The following is a 24,580-nucleotide window of genomic DNA, read 5'->3' as shown; positions in this document are numbered from 1 at the left end:
AAACACTAAGTAATGGGTAAATAGTGAGTACTTCTTCATCATATGTTCTAGATAATGATTATTTGACAGATAATGAATGCTGGATAAACCCCACAAATTGTTGCATAGTTAATGGGGAAAGGACTATTAATTAACCATTAGTTAATGGGTCGATAGTCTCATCCAATTCTATGTAGCTTTTGATTACTTAAGAGAATTAAATGAGGCATCATACTGGGTAGTTACTCACACAAAAGGAGTAAGTAATGGTTAAGTAATGCCTCAGTACTGAGTAACTGCTAGTGGTTACCTGGTGGTTAGTTTCCCATTTGTTTCACACTAACTATGCAAAATTTGTGCACCTTATTGTAAACTGTAACCAAAAATGATTCTTGTCCATTAAAAAGTCTGTTTCACTGTTTTTAGTGACTCAGGGCGAGATGTCCATTAACATCAGAGTGTCCCCTGAGATGTCCCCAGACGTCCAGCTTGTGGCTTACACTGTCCTCCCCAGTGAGACGGTGATCGCCCACAGTGCTGACTTCTCCACTGAGAAATGCTTCAGGCACAAGGTCAGCGTTATGTCTCACAGACTTTCTGTTTGTTATAATAGTTATTGTGTACCACTGACAGTATTTCTTTGTGTCAGGTGTCGCTGGAGTTTTTTCCGTCCTCAGCTGTCCCAGGAGAGGGAAACACCCTGCAGGTGACGGCCCAGCCGAACTCTCTGTGTGGTCTGAGCATTGTCGACCAGAGCGTCCTCATCAAGGAGCCTGGGAAAAGTCTTGACAGCAACAGGGTAATGGCTGGATAACTTATACTGTAGATGCATAATGCTTGATGACATCCGCATGATCTTTTGGACAAATTAACATAATCGGTCACCCAGTTTCAGTTCTATTCATTGACAATTTCTTCTTTTTCTCCAATGTACTGTGTTGCACCAGCTATTAATAAGTTCAATCGTAGTCTACTTTTGAAATAATTTCTAAATGAGAAATTACGGAGTTTGCACTACACTAACATTTAAGGTGTTGCACCAGCTGAGCTCATTCCAACATAGTCGAAAGTTATACCTACTGTAGCTCCTAGTAAGTGGAAAGTCCTCCTTAAAATCCGGTTGTCAAGGTGATGGTTTAGAAAAGTGGGATAACTTCAAGAATGAGGCGGAGCAGAGGGTTTTACCAGCTGTTTGGTGTTAGCTGTGTGTTCTCTGTGATAGATTACATCCCTGTTTGTTTGGCTAGTTAGGGTAGGTGATTTGTGGGGATTTGTTTCCTCACAAATTTGGGATATTGCAGTTTTGCATTAGATTGAGATTTAAGAAAAAAACCCTGTAGTAAACATTCAAATTTGCCCTTCGAAAGCTACCTTTCATCATAGATGTGGAGTCCCCCAACATTTACATCCCAAAAACATAATGCAGATTATAAGCTTTAACCAAATGTAACATTACTGATTGTAAGTCAACATCAAAATTGGGATTTAAGTGTGGCTGTTCGGCACTGGTGGTGAGCAAAAAGATGTCAGGAGGCAGAAATCGATGCAAAATAAGGTGGTTGATTTATTAACCAAAAATAGCACAAAACAACAAAAACAAAAATCCCAGGTAATCTAATAAAACAACTAGATTAAATAAACTGAAAGAAAACACAGCCTCACAGCAAGCTGCCACCAACAAACATTTCCCCCCCACACGCTGGCTGAGTCTGGCTTTATACAAGAAACAACCCAACTGGCCTCACTCTGTCCAATTAAGCTCAGGTGATTTCACTCAGCCTAATCACTCTGCAGGCCACAGTCAATGTAGGGAAGGTGGGGGCAGGTGAAAGGTATGGGAGAACCTTTTCACACCAAATCTTTCTTTTTTCAGATATTTCACTTGTTGCCCATCACAAAGGTGTCCTATATTCCTTTTGAAGTTCTGGATACCATAGAGTGCTTGGTTGTGAGGCCTAAAAGAAGCATTTTGCCCCGTCCTGATGTGGCAGATGACCCTTACACCGTTTTCACGGTATTTAATGCACTAAAATGAACACACAATATCAAGAATACATATTTCAACATACTGCATATCTTATTTGTATATCTTTTTTTGCGACACCTTCATGTTGTCTGATTATCTAGAATGTAGGGCTGAAGATGGCGACAAACTTGGGTGTCCGAGCCCCTTCATGTCTCCTATACGGAGGAAGGCAATACGTCCCTGATCAAGGTGATTTATTTATATATTGTTAAAACAGCACACCACTGCCCTCTTTTGACAGAGTATTTTCTGGTGTCTTTACAGATGTTAGAAAAAAAGAGGTAGTTATACGCACATCATGTAGGTGCAGGGCCGTGTATAAACAGCGACATCTTCTCTTCTACAAATCCTTTTTTAAAAACACATGAACACATGAAAATGATACGGAGATGACATTTGTATATTATACGAGGGTCCTGTCGACATTTTATTACAATTTTCTGACTACCTTAATAACTGTCATGAACATTTGAAGTTCACCGTGTCATGATGAGGACAAAATTAGCTTCCTGGACACCCTGGTGAAGGCAGAACATTGAAAACAGACTCATACGGGAAAGACACTGACAAATGTTCTTTCCTACATGGACAATCTTTCCATCCAGTCCATCTGAAAAAAAGCCTTCCAATTAGTCAGTTTAGCCGCATCAGACAGATCTACACAAAAGAAACAGACAAACTTGAACACAGATTTAAACAACGACTGCTGGGTAAAAGCAGCCAGAGACAGGTACAGCAGGTTTACTCGGGATGTGTGCCTTATTAAGAAAGAAAATAACCCCAAAGGTACCAGCCTTAAATGCTCTTTAAATTACTCCCCTATGGGAAAATATTTTGTAACCACAATCAGAAAACACTGGCATATTTAAAACTCTGATCCATTATTAAAGGATGAGTTCAGGGATGCACCAAAAGTGGTAAACAAACACCACCCAAAAATTAAGTTGGATCTCACCCCAATCAAAAGCACTACTCTCCGGGGTGCTGGTGGCGCAGTGGTTGGTGTGCGCGTCCCATGTATGGAGGCTGTAGTCCTCAACGCGGGTGGCCTGGGTTTGAATCCGACCTGTGGCTCCTTTCCCGCATGTCAATCCCTGCACTCTCTCTCTGATTTCCATCTCTGTCCACTGTCCCATCTCTCCATTAAAGGCACAAAAGCCCAAAAAGAAAAAAAAAAAGAAAAAGCACTACTCTCCTACCACTACATACAATCACCCTACTACTGTTTAAACTTGGCTGCACATCTGTATATAATAATGAAAATATATCTAAAATAAATAAATTAGAACCTGTAAACATTATGAACAGCTGGACTTAAATAATCAAGTCAGATGTGTTGACTGAACTTTACATATTAATGCTGTATGTTTTTTTTTTTATGGTTTTATAGATGTGTTTCATTATTTATAGATGTGGGACATTTTGAATATCTATAAATATGGTGTGTGGCCTCCCTTCCTTTGTTAAGAAATTATCACCAAAACATTGTGATGAATCAAAACTTTTTGTGGCATTTGAGCAATTGTGTGGGCTCTTCCTCAGGCTACGGTGTTTTCAATAGGCCTTTAATGAATCTACCAAGATCTGAGGCTTCTGGAGGATCACTTCCACCACCAATAGTGACAGTCCGTACTTTCTTCCCAGAGACTTGGATATGGGATCTGATAGAAATTGGGTGAGCTCAGTTTTAAAAACACTTCACAAATGTTTTTTTTATTGTTATGAAATGGGGGCGGGGGGGATGTGACTTATGGCTTTCCCATGTCTTCATCATCCGACAACCACAGAAAACATATATTAAAATCAACTGCAAGTTTTGGGCACTTTTGACCATTATACAGCACATGGGACACTTTTTCAATCTCTTTCATTTACATATACTGTATCTAGAAAATAATCCTTCCCCTTAGCCCCCTGTAGGATAAAAGTCTACAAAAGTACTGACAGCTTTGTGTATTTTTTTTTTTGCAGGATTAGAAGAAGTTTGTTCTTTTTTTCCCCTGACAGCGGAGCGTCTAACATCATTAATCCACAATATCTACTTCTGGGTTTTCTTACTCAGATTACATTTTGTAGAAGACCAACCTGGTCTTGTTTTTTCATTTGTTACTGCATCACATTCAACACCAGTAAATGTCTTTAGTTTAAAAAATAAAACTGGTCAAAACGTGTAGGTACGTACTGCCAGTGTGGGACGTCATTAGAGCTTTGAAAACCCAATGTAAATATATTGTGGAGCAAAGACTTCTTTCATAGTATCTTATGGCAACAAATACTGACAACGAAAAACATTCAGCTAAACAAATTATGGGGGGTTAATATGACATGAGTTTAAGACAGATGAACAAGTGGAGTGGAGAATATCAGGTGAGTCCATTATATCTGGGCAGAGGTGTATGGTTGAGAAAGGAGGAGGAAGAACGTGGGCCTCTGTTTGAGAGGATGAGATACACAAGACCTTTGGAAGCTGAATGTGACTGTGGATGAGAAAAAGGGAGATGGACTATTACAACACTTAACTTGTTTTTGTGTTCCTGCCGATAAACAGAGAGACTGGTACCAGGAATGTGCCCCTCACTGTTCCTGACACCATCACCACCTGGGAGACGGAGGCTTATTGTTTGTCCCCTCAGGGTTTCGGTTTAGCTCCTCGTAAAGAGCTCACTGTCTTCCAGCCTTTCTTCCTGGAGCTCAGCCTGCCTTACTCCATCATCCGAGGCGAGAACTTTGAGCTGAAGGCGACCGTCTTCAACTACCTGTCCAGCTGCATCATGGTAATGAATGTTTTTTATGATCTAATAGCTAATGTCAGCAAATAACTGCTCAAAGCTGAAATTGATACTAATGAAGTACTTTTCTTTATTTTAACTGACTTAAGGTTGCAGAACATAACTTGATTGGTTGAAATGTAATCTTAACTAAAAAACAGAAATGGTTTTATCAGAATATTTCTGTCTCAATAGAATATAAGAGCTTATTATGCTTTAGAAAAAATCTGTTCTTATTTTAATAAATGTGCTCTGTAAATCTCCAGTTATCTATTATTTTGTTATCTCTTCTGTACAGGTCACTGTGATCCCAGCCCCCTCATCTGATTTCACACTCTTTCCAAACCCTGAAGACGAGTTCAGAACCTGTCTGTGTGGTAATAAGCGCAAGAGCTTCAGATGGACCCTGACCCCTTCAGTCATAGGTGAGAACACAGCGTTCATCCACACTGATGCATACAAATCCGATTTTAGTGAAGACATCATTGATTTGATTCTTTGGAATTTACAGGATACTTAAAAAATGTGTTTGTTTATCTTGTTTTCAGGAGATGTGACTGTTTCTGCGACTGCTGAGGCTGTGGTGTCTGACATCACATGCAACAATGAGGTAGTGAGTGTGCCAGAGAGAGGTCGTTCTGACACGGTCTCAAGAACTCTTAAAGTAAAGGTTGGTATCTTAAAAGTAAGATGACAAAGTCAAAGGTTGTCCCTTAAGGTTGATTTTGGGTGTGTGTGTGTGTGATAGAAGGAGGCAGTGGTGCCGGCAGGATTACATTTCATATTATGCACAAGAACCAATCCGGTGTATGAAACCTTTATCTTCTAGTTCCCCACGTGTACGTTCACAGAGATCACAGATCACAGGGACTGAGCGTGCATGAGAGAGAGTAGACAAACGCACTAACACTACCTACACAACAACAAAACTCTGATTAACCACAAAGTTGCCAGACAACTAACCTTTAAACAAACACAAGCTCAATATTGGGAGCACTGTAGTATAATATACCATTATACGTATTTGAGAGGAACGCAAAGTAAAAGTCAGTATTGAGCTTCATCCGTAATAAAGCTGATGTCACCTGGAGAAGCTGAGGTAGCACATACCATTGATGTTTGCTGATGTGTGTAGAAAATATCTGAGTCGTCTGGGCTTGGGAACAAGTCACTGATGTGGATATCTGCCCTCTTAGATTGCTCCTAGACTTCATCATGGACTAGCTGACACACTCAATAAACTGAAATCAACATATTTGACTTCACAGTTCAGACAGAAAAGTTGGCTGTAATAACCCTTGATCATTAATGTTTACTATAGTTACGTTACACCAATCATATGACTTCAAAAACATTTGCGTCATGATGTTGGTGAGTGGAAGCTGCCAAAGACAGCAATTCAAGAACAGACAAGAGGAAATTGAAAAAAAGAAAGGATTAATCATGGGATGTCACAAGATGAAAAATGATACCTGCAAATCACACAAACGATAAGGTGCTGTTTCCTTCCCCATCAGGCTGAGGGAATCGAGAAGATAAAGTCGTCCAACTTGCTGCTGTGTCCAAACGGTAACTTTGCTGTGTTTTTCTATTCGCGTGCAGTTTAATGGTCCTAAAAAAATGTACAGTGTCTCATATTCTAAATTCATCACTGAGATACCTACTGTAGTTGTTGCTTCCTGAACACCAAATTGTGTCACATTGATCTCCTTTTCACTCTGTTTTATTTTTTCATTCTTGATCCACTGACCATTCACATACATGTTAATGACACTTTAATTTGAGTTTCTCTTCATAAGACGCTTGTTTCTCTGTCTGTTTACAGATGAGACTTTGATGGAGGAAGTAGAGATACAGCTCCCCGAGGATGAGATTGATGGATCTGGACGTTCTCTTGTATCAGTCCTGGGTAAACTAATACGATCATACACATTGACTGGAAAGACTTTCCTCCTTTATCAAGGCAAAACATTAATGTCAGGATATCCAGAAAACATTCAAAAACTGATTAATTATCACAGGAAAACAGAGTAAAATAACTGAATACACAATACCAGTTTTCTGGACATATTTGTATTTCATTCATATATTTCAATGAAAAGTTTAATGATTTGTTCCAGTTATTCTTACTCAGTATGTTAATTAACATTATGCACCACAAGGCACAGCTCTTTACATTTAAATAATACATATCTAGGCATATAATTATTTCATTTATCAACAAAGCAAAAAAAATATATTTACAAAAAGCAAAGCAAAACTGCTTCTCTTGACATAAAACATGGTAGCCTAAACAGAATTGAGAGTATTATTGCCATAGAAGCATAATCTAGAATGTATTTAGAGGAAAAAAGTCATTCTTCATGCAGCATTGGCCACAGGAACAAATAGTTCTCTTGATCGTGCTTAAAACTAATTCCATTTGTTCTCAAACATCTGCTGTTGAGCCTACAAGTTGTTATTTTTTAAGGTTTTATAACAGCCGTCTTATCCATCTTTTTATGTTTCTCAGAATAAATGCTGAAAAGAAGCTGAGGGTCATGGATGATCGATTTTGAAGTGATCTTTTCTTTGTAACTTTGACCTCTTCCCAAAACATTTGAATATGCTAAAAGCAATTAAATAATGTTCCATTGAGTCTCCTATAAGATACCGCCATAGAATAGGCAGAATACAAATTCTCCATCTTGAGATTAAAGGTCAGTTTGGTTGCATGTGCACTCATAGTGAGTCTGTTTTGCTGTCAGGTGACATCATGGGCAGAGCCCTGAAGAACCTGGACAGTCTGCTGCGGATGCCATATGGTTGCGCTGAGCAGAACATGGCGGTTCTGGCCCCCAACATCTACATCCTCCAATACCTGGAAGACACAAAACAGTTGACCCCAGACATCAAGGCAAAGGGTACCAACTTTCTGACCAGCGGTGAGTCTCTGTTAGTTCAGCGTTTCTGCTAAAACAGAACATTTATACGTTTAGATATGCCGACAGAAGAAGTGTTGCTCATACTGTTACTCCCCTATTGATCGTGATTCTAATGTTATACAGGTTACCAGAGACAGCTGAACTACAAAAATAACGACGGCGCTTTCAGCACATTTGGATCAGGAGGACCAGGAAACACCTGGTGAGAATATTACTGATCCACAAGCAAAATGTAATCCTTATTGTAGGTTTCCACTGAATGAAGCCTTAGTTTGTCGCTCTAAACATTCCCTTGTTCATATTTCACTCCAAATATTGGCAGAGAAGATTTAGCAAGTTTTTCTTGGGCAGAACCCACATACTCAGCTTTGCTGCTTATCCCACAAATGCATGTTCCTTACAAATGTGGCACCATTTAAAAGGGAAATAAACAGGTGTTCAAACGGTATACGATTTATTTCTTTATAAGAAGCGTTGTTTCAACAAAGAAATAATCTACCAAACACAAATTTCCTTACTTTTTATTCAATGTTGTCACTTGCAATGAGTCTCTACCATTGCAAAATGAAAACAAAGATGATTGAGGTCTGCTCACTGTACCCTGTTTAGCCAGATAGCAGTGATAACAGTTATAAAAAATATTTTTAAAAATCCTGATAGCGTCGTCTGGCTGCTCTAACCTCTCTAACATGCACACTGTTAATTATTTGCACCGTGCACCAGCCATTGCATCCTATTATAACTCAAAAGCTCTTAACAGTAATATTACTTTTGTGTTATGTGAATGTTTGTATTATTAAGTACTTCTTATTAATGTAAGAACTAGCCTAGAGACTTACCTTATAATTAGGGCCCGAGCACGAACCGTGCGAGGACCCTCTTGAAACCCTAGCTGTAGTGGCAATTTCTTCTTGTGTGTCATATAAAAATTGTCACTTGTGTCATAGGAGCCAACCTGTTCGTTCCTGATGCGTGTCCACTTAAATATACTCACAGATCCGTTGTTTCACTTGATTTCTTATTTTATTCGTGATTCCACTTGTTTCCAGAACAGATCCAAAATGAATATATCAAAACTCATAACAAAAGGTCACGATCAAAAAACATTTGCTGCATGGCTCCTATATCTCCACCACCGTCCACAAACAAAAAACGATCTACTTTTTTCTCACCACCTGTGCATCGCACCCAAATTAATTAACTCGGCTCTACCCATAACACAAAATACCTGCCAAAATAAATCCATTATTCACCATAAAGGTTTCTATGTCAAATCAAGTACTTCGCATAAATTAATACTTATTTCTTACAACACAAAAAATATACTCTATTAACACAAACTTAAACTATACTTCTGAAACTAAAGTTATCATGATTAAAATGGCCTCTACACTAGCGATTATTCTTCTTCTCGTTCTTAGTCCGCCTCTTTGCGGCCACTTTTGAGGGCCTGAATGTGCCCGAAAAGTCACCAAACTTTCCATGGTCATCAGGTCTCATGAAAAATTTGATATTTTGGTGGTTTCGTAAACGGAGTTCGCAAAATGGCTCAGTGGCGCCCCCTTGGAATGTTCAAAATGGCCTCCTCGTAAAGGGTTTTTTCACGTACACTCACGAAAATTGGTACGCATATTAAGCTCGTCAAGACGGACTAAAAATCCTCTTGCAGCGTTTCAAAAAACCCGACGGGAAGTCCACAAATTAAAGTTGAATTTAACGATAATGGCCCAAAATCGCTCAAAATCGCCGATTTCAGCCTTCCTATTTAAACGCACTTGTCCAAGGGCGCTCATCCGATCAACGCAAACTAAGTGTCAGTGCGTTCTAGACAAGCACAACATATCTCGTTGTGCGCTGCATGTTATTTCGTCAAAGGGCGTGGCCGTGGCGTGCGTTTTAACTTTTTTGAGTGTTTTGGCAAGTTGTAAATGCTTATATCTTTGCCATCTAGTGTTCAATCAATTTCAAATGTCTCATGCATGATACGGGACCCGTCCTGAACACATCCATGATCGAAATTTTTGGATTAGTCACAGCACCACCTGTTGACAACAGGAAGTTACTGCTTCTCAATTAGCATTAGCCATTGCTACAAGGTAGCTCATTTCCCCCTCAAAATTGGTGTGGACCATGCTATCACCTTGGCCATACAACACTTTCAACCTCAAACGCCTACGTCCAACGCTGTCGCCATACGGACGCGTCGCTCGCCATCAAACAGGAAGTTGTTTTTTCACGGGCTTAACATAGTCGTACTGTCCCGAAACTTCATACATATAATGCTGGTAGTAAAGTCAAACATGTTATACCATTTAACTGAGTGGGCGTGGCTTAATGGCTCAATGGCGCCCCCTACAATATTTCAAACATTCAGCCCCCACGTTGCACGTTGAACCTACAATTCTGAATTTTACTATGCATTTCCAACATGACAAAACCTACAAAAAAGGCTCTTGCACCCATGCCCAAAACTCAAAAGGAAGTCCACAATCACATCCTCATCAAACAGGTAGTGGCTGTATCTCTTATATACTTTGTCTGATCTGCTTAAAACACAGTGACACAAAAAAATAATTAGGTTTAACCACAGCGACCCCTAATGCAAGGACTAAGTACTACATCCTATATACTTTCTGGGATCTGCTTAAAATTTCCCAGGTATGATCAGGGTTGGCCTCTGAACACATTGAAATAACAATAGTCAACTTTAACCATAGCGCCCCCTACTGCAAGGACTAAGTACTACATCCTCTATACAATGCTCAATTTCCTCCAGATTTCATAGCTATCATGACAGTGCCAGCCTGAACTGCTCTACGTCAACATTTAATGTGATCTTCACTACGCTGCCTATTTCAACATGCCAGTACTACCACTTTTACACATATCGAACTGCACGGCCTGCTGCTTAGTCACGTTCCGCTGCTGCTGCACTCCCGTGATTGCGACACACCTCGACATGCATAGGGGTGCGAGGGCCCTTCATCACCGGTTGCGGTTTTAATTAAGTGTTATATTTGATATATTAGTGCCCTTTGTGAAGAATGAAAACTCGGATCGAGTGCTTCCAGTTGTTTCAAATATCTAACTTTTTTTTTTACTCTGCAGGCTGACTGCCTTCACGATGAGATCTTTTGTCAAGGCTCAGAATTTCATCTTTATCGATCCGAAAGTTATCAACGATGCTGTGATCTGGCTAACAAACAGTCAAAAGGGCAGTGGCAATTTTAAACTGATGGGAAAATTCTTCAACAACCACATAAAGGTAATCAGAAACAAGTGACAAAAGAAGGATAAACTGGGCTCTGATTACGAGAGTTTTAAAATTCCTACCATTTTGTTATGAACTGCACATGTGACAAAACTTCTGAGATATTCTCCCTTCTTCTCTCAAACATTTAGAAATGGCAAGATTTTAAAATCTATTCTTCATTGAATTATGTGTGCTAAGAAAAAGTCAAAAACAGCCCTTTTTTTTTTTTTACCAGATTCTTGGCTTAAGAATCCTGAATTTCTAACACAGTTGCCATGGCAATGGTTTTGACAAGTAGGATAACTTGGAGGGTTGAGGATTAGAAGATGATTTTACCACCTGTTTGTTGTCAGCAGTGTGTTCTCTGTGACTGCTTTGGTTTTCCATGAGCGGAGATCATTTCACAAAAAGATGTCACTGTTATTTGACACTAGCTGTAGATCAAGGCTGTAGGCTTTAGTCATAACCTTATCATAATATTTTGTCATATATGACAAACATTTTAGTTTCTGTTTGTGGATTGACGTCAGTTTACCAATGTTATTTCAGCCCTTAGTCTGTCCAGAGCCGATTAGACATGAGAGGAAAGACTGGAACCAAATTATGACACAATTTAAAATAGAAACTAGCTTAGAGTTTAGTGTGGACTTTACAATTCTACAATTCACTTAGCAGACTCTTTTATCCAAAGCGACGTACATCAGAGAGTAAGTACAAAACAAGCAAGGATCTAGAAAAAAGGGAACAATGTCAGTAAGAGCAAACGATCAGCTTTGAGTCCAATTGGACACACAGGTGCTGACAGGCAATACGCAGAGTAAAAGCACAACATTGACGGCAGTTCTTGAGAGCTCTAATCAGTATAGAAACCATCTTATAAGTCATCGTTATCAAACAAAAACCATCGTCATTACCATCATCATCATCAATAATATGGAGACCATCATCATTAAGTTAGTAGGTATTCATGAAAGAGCTGGGTCTTTAGCTTTTTCTTAAAGGTGCAGAGGGACTTTACACCACAACTCATAATTTATGTTACTTTTGATGAGCCCTAAAAGAAACTTGCCAACCTTGACCAACCACTGGAAATCTGCTGACTGAAAATAATTTTGTGAATTGATCCTCTGGAAGTTGTAGTGATGATAATGTCTGTATGATGCCTCCTCTCTGCAGGGCGGTGTGTCTGATGAAGTGATAATCACTGCTTACATCACGGCTGCCTTCTTGGAGATGAACCCGATTGTGACTGTGAGTACCCTCCTCTCAGTGAGTTTGTGTTGTTTCACTGTTAACCGTTTGATCATGTTATTAAATGATTCATCCGGTTATCCCATCCACTGTTTGTAAAGATGGACGATGTTGTCGTGAAAATGATCTAAAATCAGTCCTATGATTTACTACTTTTATTAATGATATTGTTTTCTCTCAATCTGTTACAGGAAACTGTCACTAAGAGCCTCTCGTGCCTGAAAAAGACGATCGATAACGTCGCAAACACCTACGCTACAGCTCTGCAGGCGTATGTCTTCACTCTGGCGGGAGACATGGAAACCAGTTACAAACTTTTGTTACACCTTGACAGCGTGGCGATAAAAGAAGGTGTGTCACCCTGAAATAAATGATTCTAACCAATCAAAATTTCCATATGGATTCCCTTTGTGAGCTTAGAGTCTGTGGTGCAGTAAGTCCCTGGTATTTAGAGGATGCTTGATGAAGATGGACAGACATCAATGAGTTCAAAACAGACTTCCACTCTGCCCATAAGACTCACATGGAAGCACAGAAACGCTCCCAATGCTCAGTTAAATATATTCTTTTGCATTTACTGATACATTTAAGTTTTTAAGGGAACAGAGGGCTGAAAGAAGCGCTCGCCCTAATGCATGTTCCGTCTCAGAGAGTTGGATTTATAAAAAAATCTTGTGCATACCTGTGAATGCTACGACAATCAAGCCCATAGATATGAAAACAGACTGTCCATTGTCCATTATGCACACTTAGACAATGTAGCCAAAAATTCCACATTTTAAGTGATTGAATAGATCTTTATTGTCATTGCAATCAAAACAAAAGACAATTTAGCTGCACATGTAAAACACAGAAATATTAATTAAACAACATAAAAGACACACAGTCAACATTAAAAGCATAACATAAGAGCAATAGTTAAAGGCATGTTGTCGAATAAACAATATAAAAAATAGATAGTTCAAAAGTAGCCACGTCAATAAACATTAAAACATTAAAGCTGCCGAAACATGAAGAGTGCTAGACCACTGGACAACGAGCTGCTCTACCATCTTAGGTACCTTGCTACCAAGTTCAGTCGTTATTTGAATTGTTTTATATGTCTTTTTGATGTTTTAAACAGTGGCTGAAACATAAAGATTGTGTATGAATTCTGCATTCGCTGCTGTAACGATTTCTTTTAATAATTTGATCAGAGAAGGCCACTCTGCAAGTCCCTGGTGGGTTTTTAATGCAATCCTCCCCCTCATGCTCATGGGATCATATTATTTTTCTTTCTAACTGATTCGATGTCTAAAAACTACAAAAATGAAAGCCTTCTTTGTTTCTGAATGTCCCTCACCTTTGTGTGTTTGTGTCTGTATGCAGGAGGTTTCACCCACTGGGCTCAGACAGCGACAAACAGATATTTGTCTGTATCTGTGGAGATGACCTCCTACGTGCTGCTCGCCATACTGTCGCCATACTCGCTTCCTGCTGCCCCTCCTTCCCCCGAAGCACTGGGCTACGCCAGCAGCATCGTCAGATGGCTGACCAGGCAGCAAAAGTATTATGGAGGCTTCTCCTCCACGCAGGTAACCCTCAAATAGTTTAGAGCTTATTTAAATCTTATTTGCCCAGATAGACGTTCTTTGGACAGGCCACCCAGTTTCTGAACACACACCAAATTATGCTCTCCAATTTTTGCATTTTGTATTTGAACCTTTTGTCTAATTGGCCGAGTAAAGGAATGCTTTTCACGACCAAATAATTAGATGTATGGATGGTGGATAGTGGATGGTCTCTACGGGGTAGGGTCTGCTCACATGCTCTGAGGCTAGTCACAGCTGTAGGTGAGTCTGAAACTGCTGAAACTGAAGATCGGTATTAGGGCTGGGAAATATATCGAGTTTTTAAGATATATCGATATATTTTCAAACAAGATATAGGGTAAGACAATATCGTTAATATGGATATAGTTTATGTTGCATTAAAATAACGTTACAGAGGTGCCAGGTCACCTTTTTCTCATCTCACTGATGACGACTGACTGTCTGTCCCTCTTAACCCTGCTCCTCCTCTCTGTCTCTTTTATTGTATTTAAGGAACATTTTTATTTTATAATAGTACTTTTTAAATTCACAAACAGGTAGTTTATTTTCCATGTGTTTTCACTGTTAATAAAATACATAATGATATATATCGAGTATCGCCATTCAGCTAAACAATATCAAGATATGAGTTTTGGTCCATATCGCCCAGCCCTAATCGGTATCTAAAACTTGCTATGTCTGTAAAGCCTGGCCAACAGTAAAACATATTTAAAAGCTAAGAGATGTTTCAAATGTGAGAGAGCCCACACATGATGACTGATGGTAATAGATTAAATGATGTGACCAAACCACCAGAGTGCATGCTAGGCTGTCCTCTGGGTTACCCACACAAAACAGGAGATCGTAAATATGGAACATGTCCAAATCGATAGGGCCCCCATGTCCTTTTGAGCAGATCAGATTAGTCTTAACATGCCTCACACCACAGGAACATCTGACTAGATAATCTTAAGAACAATTGAAAGATAAGGACACTGTCTAGGATCGTTTGAAGGGGGAATCGGGCCCAAAATCAGTTCTTCTTGTAGTATGTTCTCCGCTTTATAAAACAAGATGTCTTCATCTGTTTTAAGTCCTCGATGAGGATTTTTTAAATCTCATTATTAAACTGACTGAAATGACTGTAACACTGATGCCTCTAAACAACCCCACAAAAGCAAACAAGACCAAATTGAGGCGGTTGATTATTTCTATATATTAATTTGTGCTGGTGCAGGGCAGCTGTCATACATACAGATTCACTTCAATTTGTCCAAGTAGCTTTCTTTTTTCTACTTTTTTTGTGGCATGTTTAACCGTGTAACAAAAACAGGAGGAGATGTTTTGTCAATACTACTTACACACGTGCAGAACATAATCAACAGTGATACAATGAGCAGCTTTGTCTACAGGAGGCATTATTATTATTAACCCTAAACTAAAGTTCCACTCAGGAGTTTCAAAGTAATAATTCTTTGTAATTTGTGTTTCACAGGACACAGTGGTGGCCCTTCAGGCTCTCGCTCTCTACTCCACCCTGGTGTTCAATCCTGAAGGTTCGAGCTCAGTGAATGTCAAGTTTTCTGACGAGGAGATTGATTTTGAAGTGAACCAGGACAACAAGCTGGTCTACCAGGAGCAGCTGGTGATGGACCAGACAGGAAAGTACACAGTGGAGGTGGAGGGCAATGCGTGTGTCTCAGTGCAGGTCAGTCATAACTGAAGCTCCTCCAAAGCTTGACAAAGACAAAAAAGGAACAGGAACATTGGTTGGTGAGGGCCTCATGTAGAAACAGAGAAGGGGATGTTAATCATGCAGGTGAATGGTTACGTCCCATAGAGCTTATAGTGTTTTGATCTTCAATATATTCAATATGACAGGAAATAAAGAGATGCTGATTTTTGTATGGTTTAGTAACTATAGTGGTAAGAAGTCAGGTTAATATAATAACACATGCCACAATACTGGAGCAGTGAAAGCATTATGAAAACATTTGACAAAATGAAAAACAGTTATGATCATACTTTGACCACATATCCGATATCTGCTGCTGTGTCAGAGTAACTCAAACTGAAGGAGTGTCTATGCAAGTAAATATGTGCGTTAAAGTGTGCTGGCAGTTGCAGCAGACAGGGGGTCTCCAGACCTGATATTCTTATTACGTCGAAGCAATCTCTGTGCAGAGGGCAAAACGGCTGGTGCTCAATCCCCTTTCTTGTCTATGTGTGCACATGTCTGACAGTAGAGCGATGCCTTGTTGCCACTGGCTCTGTAGTACTGCAGAAAGTTGAGAACTGCCATATTTACAATTTACTTAAAAATAGCTGTTTGTTTGATTTTTATGAAAATAATTAACTTCCTTGTGGGACTTTTTCCTAGATTTCTTATCACTACAACGTCCCGCCTTCTCCCATAGCAACAACACTTGACGTGGAGGTCAGTACGAAGTGCAGCAGCTCATCTACCAGACCTACGATGACTCTGACTTTGAAGATTGGGTAAGTAGTCATTGACAGCTTGTTGCAGATATTGCAGCAGTGACAGAACACTACTGTCACTCTGAACAAATATTTGTATCCCAGGTTTACCTTTAACTTATGCTGACATTGCACGCAAAATCTTTCAACTGATTTCACATCGGCAGATTTATTTTTAAAGAAATTGCGTTAAAAGTTGCAATGTTCTGAAGGCTTTTTTTTCCAATGACATCCCAGGAGCAAGGGATAAATGTGAGGAGTAATGACAAACAAATGTATTAACTGTGTACGTCCTAATCTTTGATCACTGGAAATTCTGCAAGTAACAGTTACCACCAAGTCTCAACAGATTATCATATGTTCACTCTAACTGCCCTGGCTGTTTGTGAATTTAGCAATGAGGGTGATTTGCATACAAAAGGACCAGTTTTCCCCCAAATGACTGCATTAAGGCTGATTTTAAAATGTGCAAAAACACTGACGCACAAAAATGCAATTTGCTCTGCAACACTGTTAACCCATTGCACATGCATTGTCATTTAAACTGTGTTGTTTTGTCTAATTTGCACAGGTAAAGGCACAAAAGCTGGACATTTCTTTTGTGAATCAGGACCATAGATTTGCAGAACTTTATATCATGCAAGTTAAATGTCTTTAGATGTGAGAGGGTGTCTGGATTGTAACGTCCATGTAGGGAATAGTACGCCAGTGTACAGAAGCTGCTGATGGATGTACAATAGGAAATGATTACAACTGAATAGTAACTTCTCAGCTCAAACATATCTTAACTATAAGAACCCTCTCCAAGAACCTTAGATTGTATGTGTGCCTCCAAACAAAAAGGCTTCGGTCACACTGAGTAAAATCTACTTTTTCTTGTTGTGTTACAGATATACGGGAAAACAAGAAACTACAAACATGGTGATCGTGGATATCAAAATGCTCTCTGGATTTGTCCCAGACGAAAAGTCTTTGGAGGAGGTGAGATAATACCTTAAAGGAAACATATTAATCTCCATTTCAACCAGTTTAAATGAGTCTCAGAAGTCCCCAAAACATGTAATTTTCTTACCGAAAATCCAGCCGGTTCGGCTGCTGCGTCTGCTGGCCCGGGCCAACTCGGGGGGGGGGGATGGGGGGTCACTGTTTTCCTGCGGACACAGACATAGAGTCTGTTTTCTGCCAGGAATTTCCAAGATGCCAATTCCTTCTGGAAGAAATCTTTGAATCAGTTGTGTAAACGGCCATATGTGTTGAAGTAAATGTCTGTAGAGGACCTTGGTGGAAGTGGCCTGCGGTGCTGTGCATTCTGGGAGTTGGTGTCTTTCATCCACATGAGCCAAAAAGACACTTTCTGTCTTTTCTCGGTCAAGAAGGCACCAACTTCAAAAATGTATTTCACATTTCTATTACATATATGACCCAATGTCAATACAGATTCATGTTTCAACGTGTGAAGTATCCCTTTAAGATGACCATGCCACTACAGCAATACAGAATAAACATCTAAAATTAAGATCATCTTCATCTTAAAAATGCTTTGTTGTTCGAACTACATGCATTTTGTTCCCGCTGAGCAGTCTGAATCTGCTCTCTGCTGGGATCAGAATTATCAATTATTTTTTTTTTAAATCAAAGTTCAACATCCTACTCAACAGTTTTGAATGACACAAGCTCCAAGATAACTAAAATGGTATTACCTGATCTAATCTAATTTCTTAATCTTGTTTTCTTTGTAACAACCTGATTTCAAGGTTTGATCCTATCCAGTCATACTGCTTTTTATTGATGTTTTTCACTTACAGCTTAAAGGTGAAGCACAAGTGGAGAATATTGAACCAGAGGATGACCATGTTGTGGTGTACATAAAAGAGGTGAGAGACATTGCAGTGACCGAGAATAATGAATGCTCGGCAGATTTTGTTTTCTGATTGCCTCGTCTGTTTTTCTTCCAACAGTTATCAAAGGAGATCCCCATCCAATATGACCTGGAGCTCATACAGGAGCTTCCAGTGTCGGACCTGAAGCCAGCTGTGGTCAAAATCTATGACTACTACCAGCCAAGTAAACCAGATACTTTCTCTGCACTAGACATCATTTACAGAGACCACTACTCACTTTAACAAACCCTGCTCCCTTTAGAGATGTACACCACCTGAAAAGTGAAAATACTTTTCAGACAAAACACAAATTTTACCCTTTTTTTAAATCTCTCCTTTTTTTTCTCTCACAGGTGATCAAGATGTGGCCAATTACAACTACCCTTGTGTTGCAGGTAACTATCTTTAATACCATTGGGCCTCATTCACCAATATCTTCTTAAGATTTTTCTTAAATCTGCTCTTAAGAAAGTTTAGAAGAAAAAGCTACGTCAGATTCATGACGTGTTTCATGACAGATTCATGACGTTAGAATTGTTCTCTCCGGTGATCTTAAATTGATGAATGCAAACAAAATCAGTCAAACAAAAGAAAGAAACCAGTCTGTGCCTTTGCTGTTAATAATTGTGTTTATTTTCTATTGTTTTTTTTTGCAGGAAATGTTTGAAGTCTGGTCGACCCTCAGCTCCTCACTGATTTTATTTTCATCCAAAAAAAAAAGAAATGCATTTTCTCAAAGTAACTAAACAGTAAACATCTGTGTAACCAGTGTATGTTTGAAACATGGAACTCGTGCCACATTCAATAAAACGCATTCAACTTCAAACAACTCTGGTGTCCATTGACCGCTGAATGTTTTGCCTGCTGTTTCAACAGATCAGTTACTGTAAGTGTGGAAAGTGGAGACATGCTCAGGAAAGTGTCTTTGTGGCGTTAATTGGAGTGAACTAAAGTTTATAAAAGAACATACCTAGATCATCTGATTAGAAGATTATAGGAAGCACTACTTTATGAGAACTAATACAACAAATATGATGAGTCATCATAACCGTATCTCAAAATAGTAGTTTCAGGATTAAATAGTTTATGACTTTCAATAGGGAGAATGGTTTCCCTCCCATGTCTACAGAGTGCCACCCCATACCTGGTTACCTGTTACCATGGAACATAGCAGCGGGCCGAGGTCATCTCTGTACGGCTTTCTGTGTTCTGTCAAGATGTGCTACTTTGTCCAAAAATGCCAAACGACAGGTAGTCTTATCCCCTATGAAATAATGCTACCAGAACAAAATAACTATGTTAATTCACTAATCACACCATATGCATTATCTGAGTGTGACAGGTCAGTTGCACTGAATTGAAAAACAATACCGATGTAATGGTAATCGGGCTGGACAGTGATTGTATCAACGGAAGAACCAGCGTCCTGGTGCTACCCCTGCTGTCCACCACTCAACTCTAAGATGTTTGTTTTATCCCCAGGTTGCTCTGCCACCGCTCAAAAGTCACTCATTCAGTGAGGTAAAAAAAAACCTGTTGTAGCATGCACGATTAATGGAAGGGATAAAGGTTGTGTTAAGTTTATTGATCGACCCAAATCTAACCATTTAAAGAGTCAAAAGATGACTGATCAGTGAGTCAGGTATTTAAAGTCCAGATTGGTTAATCATGCATCCAAGCTCAATGCAAATTAAGATAATTTGTATTTTTGTTCATTCTTTAGGCTCAAATTTCCATGTCCAGGTGAATATGGAAAATGCAGCACTTTCATTCAAAATTTTTCCAAAACGACGTACATCAGAGAGTAAGTACAACACAAGCAAGGATCTAGAAAGAGGGAACAATGTCAGTAAGAGCAAACGATCAGCTTTGAGTCCGATTGGACACACAGGTGCTGACAGGCAAAGCACAACATTGAGTTCTTAAGAGCTCTATCAGTATAGAAACCATCTTAAAAGTTGCCGTTATCTGGCCTCGAATACCTGGCCTCAAGTGAAGCCAAAAGATTTAGTGCTCCCTCCACTGACTGGCTGCAGTACAGGCCATAAGCTTCCTCTATGTTAACAGAGATGACATGGTTCAAAGCAGGGGTCCCCAAACTACGGCCCCTCCCCACATTTGGCCCGGCCCTCAGAACAATTCAGAATGCATTTTAAAAATTGTAATATATATATTTTTTTGTCATAGGCCTATAAAAGTTTAGCATTTCAAATAAAATGTTCTTTAGCTGTGAACTTTTGTCATTATTAACTCACATGTTAGGGAAGAGAAAATTTGATTCAGAATTCAGGGTATTTAACCAACAGTGTTAAGGAAAGGTGGGTCAATGCTTCCTTTATAACCTCCTTTAGCATAGGATACACTGGACCATCCTTTACCAAAGGAGATGAGATATGATGCCCCACAATTCCTTGCGGCCGCAACATTTAAAGCGACTCGCGCATCCGACCGTTCATGAACAATAACGATGACAGAAAAGGGACGGAGATCATGTAAGTTACCATCGCAATAATATGCCTTGAACAACTTTCAACTATCTTTAACCCGTAGGCGAACTATGAACGTTATGCTGATGTTGTAAAATGATCAAAGTGAGTTTAACTTTTATTATAGCCTATGCTCAGTTTGCATTCGTTATTTATCCACTTTGAGTGTTTTGGCAGCCGTAAGCAATATCATAAATAACGTTACACTTTCCTTCAGTCACAGATGCTGAAACCCTTGCCTTGATTAAGGGCCTTGAGATATTATGCAAAGCCATATAATCAGATTATAATCACCATAAAAACATCACCCTGTCTTTCAGGTAAAAAGGGATCAGAGACATTTTGAGCCAGATGATGTTTTATTCAACATATTTCATTCAATTCAGAATGTTTTGTGCATTTCTTCAGTTGTACATTCTTGTTTTACATAAATGTAACAATTAATTTCATATTTATGTTGATGTTGATTTCTGAGTGGACAGGAAGCTGATTGTTTCACTTTTCTTACTTGTAGTCTGGTAGTCTATATTGCTTTTATTTCAATCCCAACCTTGTGGTGATTAGGATTATTTCACCGGTAAGAAGGCACAGGGGAAAGTTTTTTAGATGCGCTTTTAGTAGTCCATTTTATGAACATTGTAGTTTCAACACGGCAGACCCACGTCATTAACCTCCGCCGGCCCGTCACATTTAATGACGTGGCCTAGTGGAAATGTGGTCGGATTGTCAGAGCAACAAGATCGCCTTTCCCTAAGTGCTTTATGAATTCTCCTAACATCTTTCCTTGACCTCATGACGTTTCCCCGGGGTTAAGGTAAAGTGGATAGTGAAAGGAGATAGGAGGGACAATTCGAACGCACCCAAAGTATAAACTGCATGTCAGGTCATTTTTTTAAACTCGTTTTAAGTTCAAGATATATTAATTATGGTGTTAAATGTCATGATTCCATCTGCGCCGCACACTCGCCCTCTCTAGTCCATTCTTGTGTACTTACTGCAAACTCTGCTCAGCATCGTTCCACTCCACAATACACACAGTCTATTTTCAATGGAGCCCACCTCAAGCACGTGTCCAACTGAACAGAGCAGACAGGAAGTAAGTAAGAGAACAGATAAAGCATGATGTCAATTTCAAATTAAAATACAATGTGCAGGCTCCTGATTGCATATCCCATCACTTTATCAACATTACATCAAAACAGGCACCCATTGAACAGCAATTCAATCTAGCAGCAATTGTATCTATTTTTATTTATTTTTTTGTCTTTGTTTGTTTGTTCGCTTTAGTTGTCATGTCTATGTCATGTCTATATATTCTTGTTTCATTTTGTTCACCTTTTCAAAAAAACAAAAAACAAAAAAAGAACAGCAATTCAACCTCTGAAAGACAAAGTCACATTACTCTTTATTTCAGCGTGATCTTGTAGTTCTGCTGTCATCTTGTGATCCCTCAAGTACAGCTGCATGGCTGTTCTCCGCTGTGCTTACTCTTCATAAATACAAACCTAGTGGATTGGGAGCACGCCGCCAAACAGAGCTAAACCACAGCGGAGACAGAACGCTGCGCATACGAATCCTGTGAAATCCACTAGTGACACAACAGTCATTGAACTTACGGTAACCATGATGAATGACTGCTTCAGACCTACGCAAGAATTTGTTCTGCTTTGGACACCAGAGGTGCCCTTTGACCTTTCATCAAGAAGTGAGATGTGTGTTTTTGTTATTGGCTCTTTCAGCAGATCTCGTCATCCAGTTCAACGAGAGGAGGCTGAGGCACACTTTACATTTGAAGTCTGTGGTGGTAAACATTTTGGAGAAGGGGCATTTTGGGACGCTGATAGTGAGGTGGTGAATTATGCCTATCACTCATTTAATTTAACAAAATATTGAATTTTATTGACAGATCCACGTCGTAATAATCATTTAAACCTGCAGAGGTATAGTGAGCCATATTCCTTAAGGGTATTTTAATTAAAACAATATCAAAAGATTTCTACAGAAATTCAGCCAAATGTTACACCTTCACTTACTTTTTGTTTGTGACTCTGCTGTGGAAAACAAACTATATGTGCTTTCTCTCCTCTGCGTCATCCAAAACCACCTTTTTTTTTTCCTTTTTCTCCCACTTGTTGCTGTTTTTCATGGCTAGAATCATCCCTTCGATCATTTGTATGCATTTCCCTCCATGAGGAGCTTTCTACTGTCCTTTTAAGGTTGAATGTGGGTGTGTTGAGGGCAGAATATGGGCCTGAACCATGTGTGCACATTTCAGCAGGGATTGGGATCTAAAGGGAACATTGCTTTGAGATGTGTGTAGACCATAGACTGTAAAAAATAATGGACGGGACAAGGTCCCCGGTCTAGTGAAGCTTTTATTTGTAGAGCTCCCCCTGCTGACTGGCTGCAGTATAGGTCATAAACCCCGCCTCCTCAATGAAAACAGATGGGATGTGGGTCAAACTGTAAAGCTAAAATACTCGTCACATAATTTTTTTCCAAACCTAAACTCTGCTGTGATCATTAGTTATTATCACACTATATTGTGTTCAAGTGCTCATTTTTCTGTGAAGTTTGTTTTAAATAAGTTATTTGAGGTTGAAAAACTGGATTTTACATCGTATTTGACAATGATTGACAGCCGCCGATCTTGCGTAGCTCTCTTTGTGAATAGCAAAGTTACGTAGTGAAGGAAAGCCGAGACGCCACTGAACATTTCCACTCCGTGTTTGTCTCTGTTGGACTGACAGAATGAGTTGTTCTGCTGTAAACACATCTAACCAACTTGTGGGATTTAAGGATATCTGTGTTAACTTGGTAAGTTGAAATGTTTGTTTAATGTGCTGTTTGGGGGTAATGTCGTTAGCTAGCTAGCTAACACTGAAGTAGGCTAGCTGGCTGTGACGGAAATTATTTATCTTTTTATTTCAGTAAAGAATCGGGGGGAATCCTGATAAATTATGCTGGCTGTGTTTCATGATACTACAACTTAACTGTGCTCGAGATTCACATTAATGAACAATCAGATCCGTAGTAAAATTCAGCATATAGTTGCGCATCAGCGACAATAACTTTACTTTATGGTCTGTTAAAGTAAAATAGAATATGTCCTGATGGTCTGCATTATTAATAACATTAACAGTTGGTCAGTCTGCTCAATGTGATGCAGTGCAGAATATTTCTTCATGTGTTCAGATAACACTAAACTTATTAGCTGGTTCAATAATGTCTCTAACTGTTCAAAGAAAAGAAACAAAACGGACATGTTAACATCAGCACCCGGCGGTGAAATGTAACATTTGTATAAGGATTCAAAACGGTGGATCATATACTATTAAGACTACAACAGGTTGACTTTAGTATTAATTTACTTTAGTTAATCGTAAATAACAAAGCAGTCTCAAATATTTTTGAGGAATTATAGCAAAAAAAATGAAATTCTTAAATAAAGTGAAGTACTTTGATTGCATTTCTGTGGTGTTCCTGTAGGTGACCATGATGCAGCCAGACTGAAGCAGCACGTTGTGAAGGTGGGCGCCATCATCTTGTCTTTGCAGTGCTGATTCTGAAGAGAACGCCTTCGTTGCGATGTATGTGAATGAGAGGTGGTGTAACTGGGCACATCACCGTTAAAGAACAGCGCTGCACTAAGGATGTGGAGCTGCTGGCTGTAAGCATTCGGCCATATTACCTGCCGAGGGAGTTTTCACACGTCATCGCGGTGACTGTTTACATCCCCCCCTCGGCAGACGCTGCTTCAGCATGTGAACTCATCCACAGTGGAATGTCTCAGCTACAGACATCACACCCCCAGTCTCTTGTTCTCATCTCAGGAGACTTCAATCACACTTCCCTGTCTGCCACTCTCCCTACTTTCACTCAGTATGTTGACTGCCATACCAGGGACAATAAAACTTTGGACTTACTGTATGCAAACACCAAGGATGCATCACCCCTCCCCCCC

At 39.5% G+C, this 24,580-nt stretch overlaps 1 protein-coding gene across 1 annotated transcript in view; it reads left to right on the top strand.

Annotated features, from left to right (window-relative positions):
* LOC132980085 (alpha-2-macroglobulin-like) overlaps window positions 1-24,580 on the top strand; it is a 155,200-nt gene that overhangs the window by 15,770 nt on the left and 114,850 nt on the right. The window contains 23 exon segments of the mRNA XM_061046004.1: window positions 406-551; window positions 629-778; window positions 1,853-1,993; window positions 2,107-2,181; window positions 2,973-2,986; window positions 3,525-3,680; window positions 4,554-4,779; window positions 5,072-5,198; window positions 5,322-5,443; window positions 6,291-6,342; window positions 6,599-6,682; window positions 7,521-7,697; window positions 7,821-7,899; window positions 10,806-10,962; window positions 12,127-12,201; window positions 12,393-12,552; window positions 13,570-13,775; window positions 15,268-15,480; window positions 16,153-16,271; window positions 17,141-17,231; window positions 18,056-18,124; window positions 18,209-18,314; window positions 18,484-18,525. Of these exon segments, the coding sequence (XP_060901987.1) occupies window positions 406-551; window positions 629-778; window positions 1,853-1,993; window positions 2,107-2,181; window positions 2,973-2,986; window positions 3,525-3,680; window positions 4,554-4,779; window positions 5,072-5,198; window positions 5,322-5,443; window positions 6,291-6,342; window positions 6,599-6,682; window positions 7,521-7,697; window positions 7,821-7,899; window positions 10,806-10,962; window positions 12,127-12,201; window positions 12,393-12,552; window positions 13,570-13,775; window positions 15,268-15,480; window positions 16,153-16,271; window positions 17,141-17,231; window positions 18,056-18,124; window positions 18,209-18,314; window positions 18,484-18,525 (2,787 nt within the window).

This window comes from Labrus mixtus, chromosome 9, assembly GCF_963584025.1.
Source record: "Labrus mixtus chromosome 9, fLabMix1.1, whole genome shotgun sequence".
Classification (NCBI taxonomy): Eukaryota; Metazoa; Chordata; class Actinopteri; order Labriformes; family Labridae; genus Labrus; species Labrus mixtus.
This window is presented reverse-complemented; position numbering and strand designations above follow the sequence as displayed.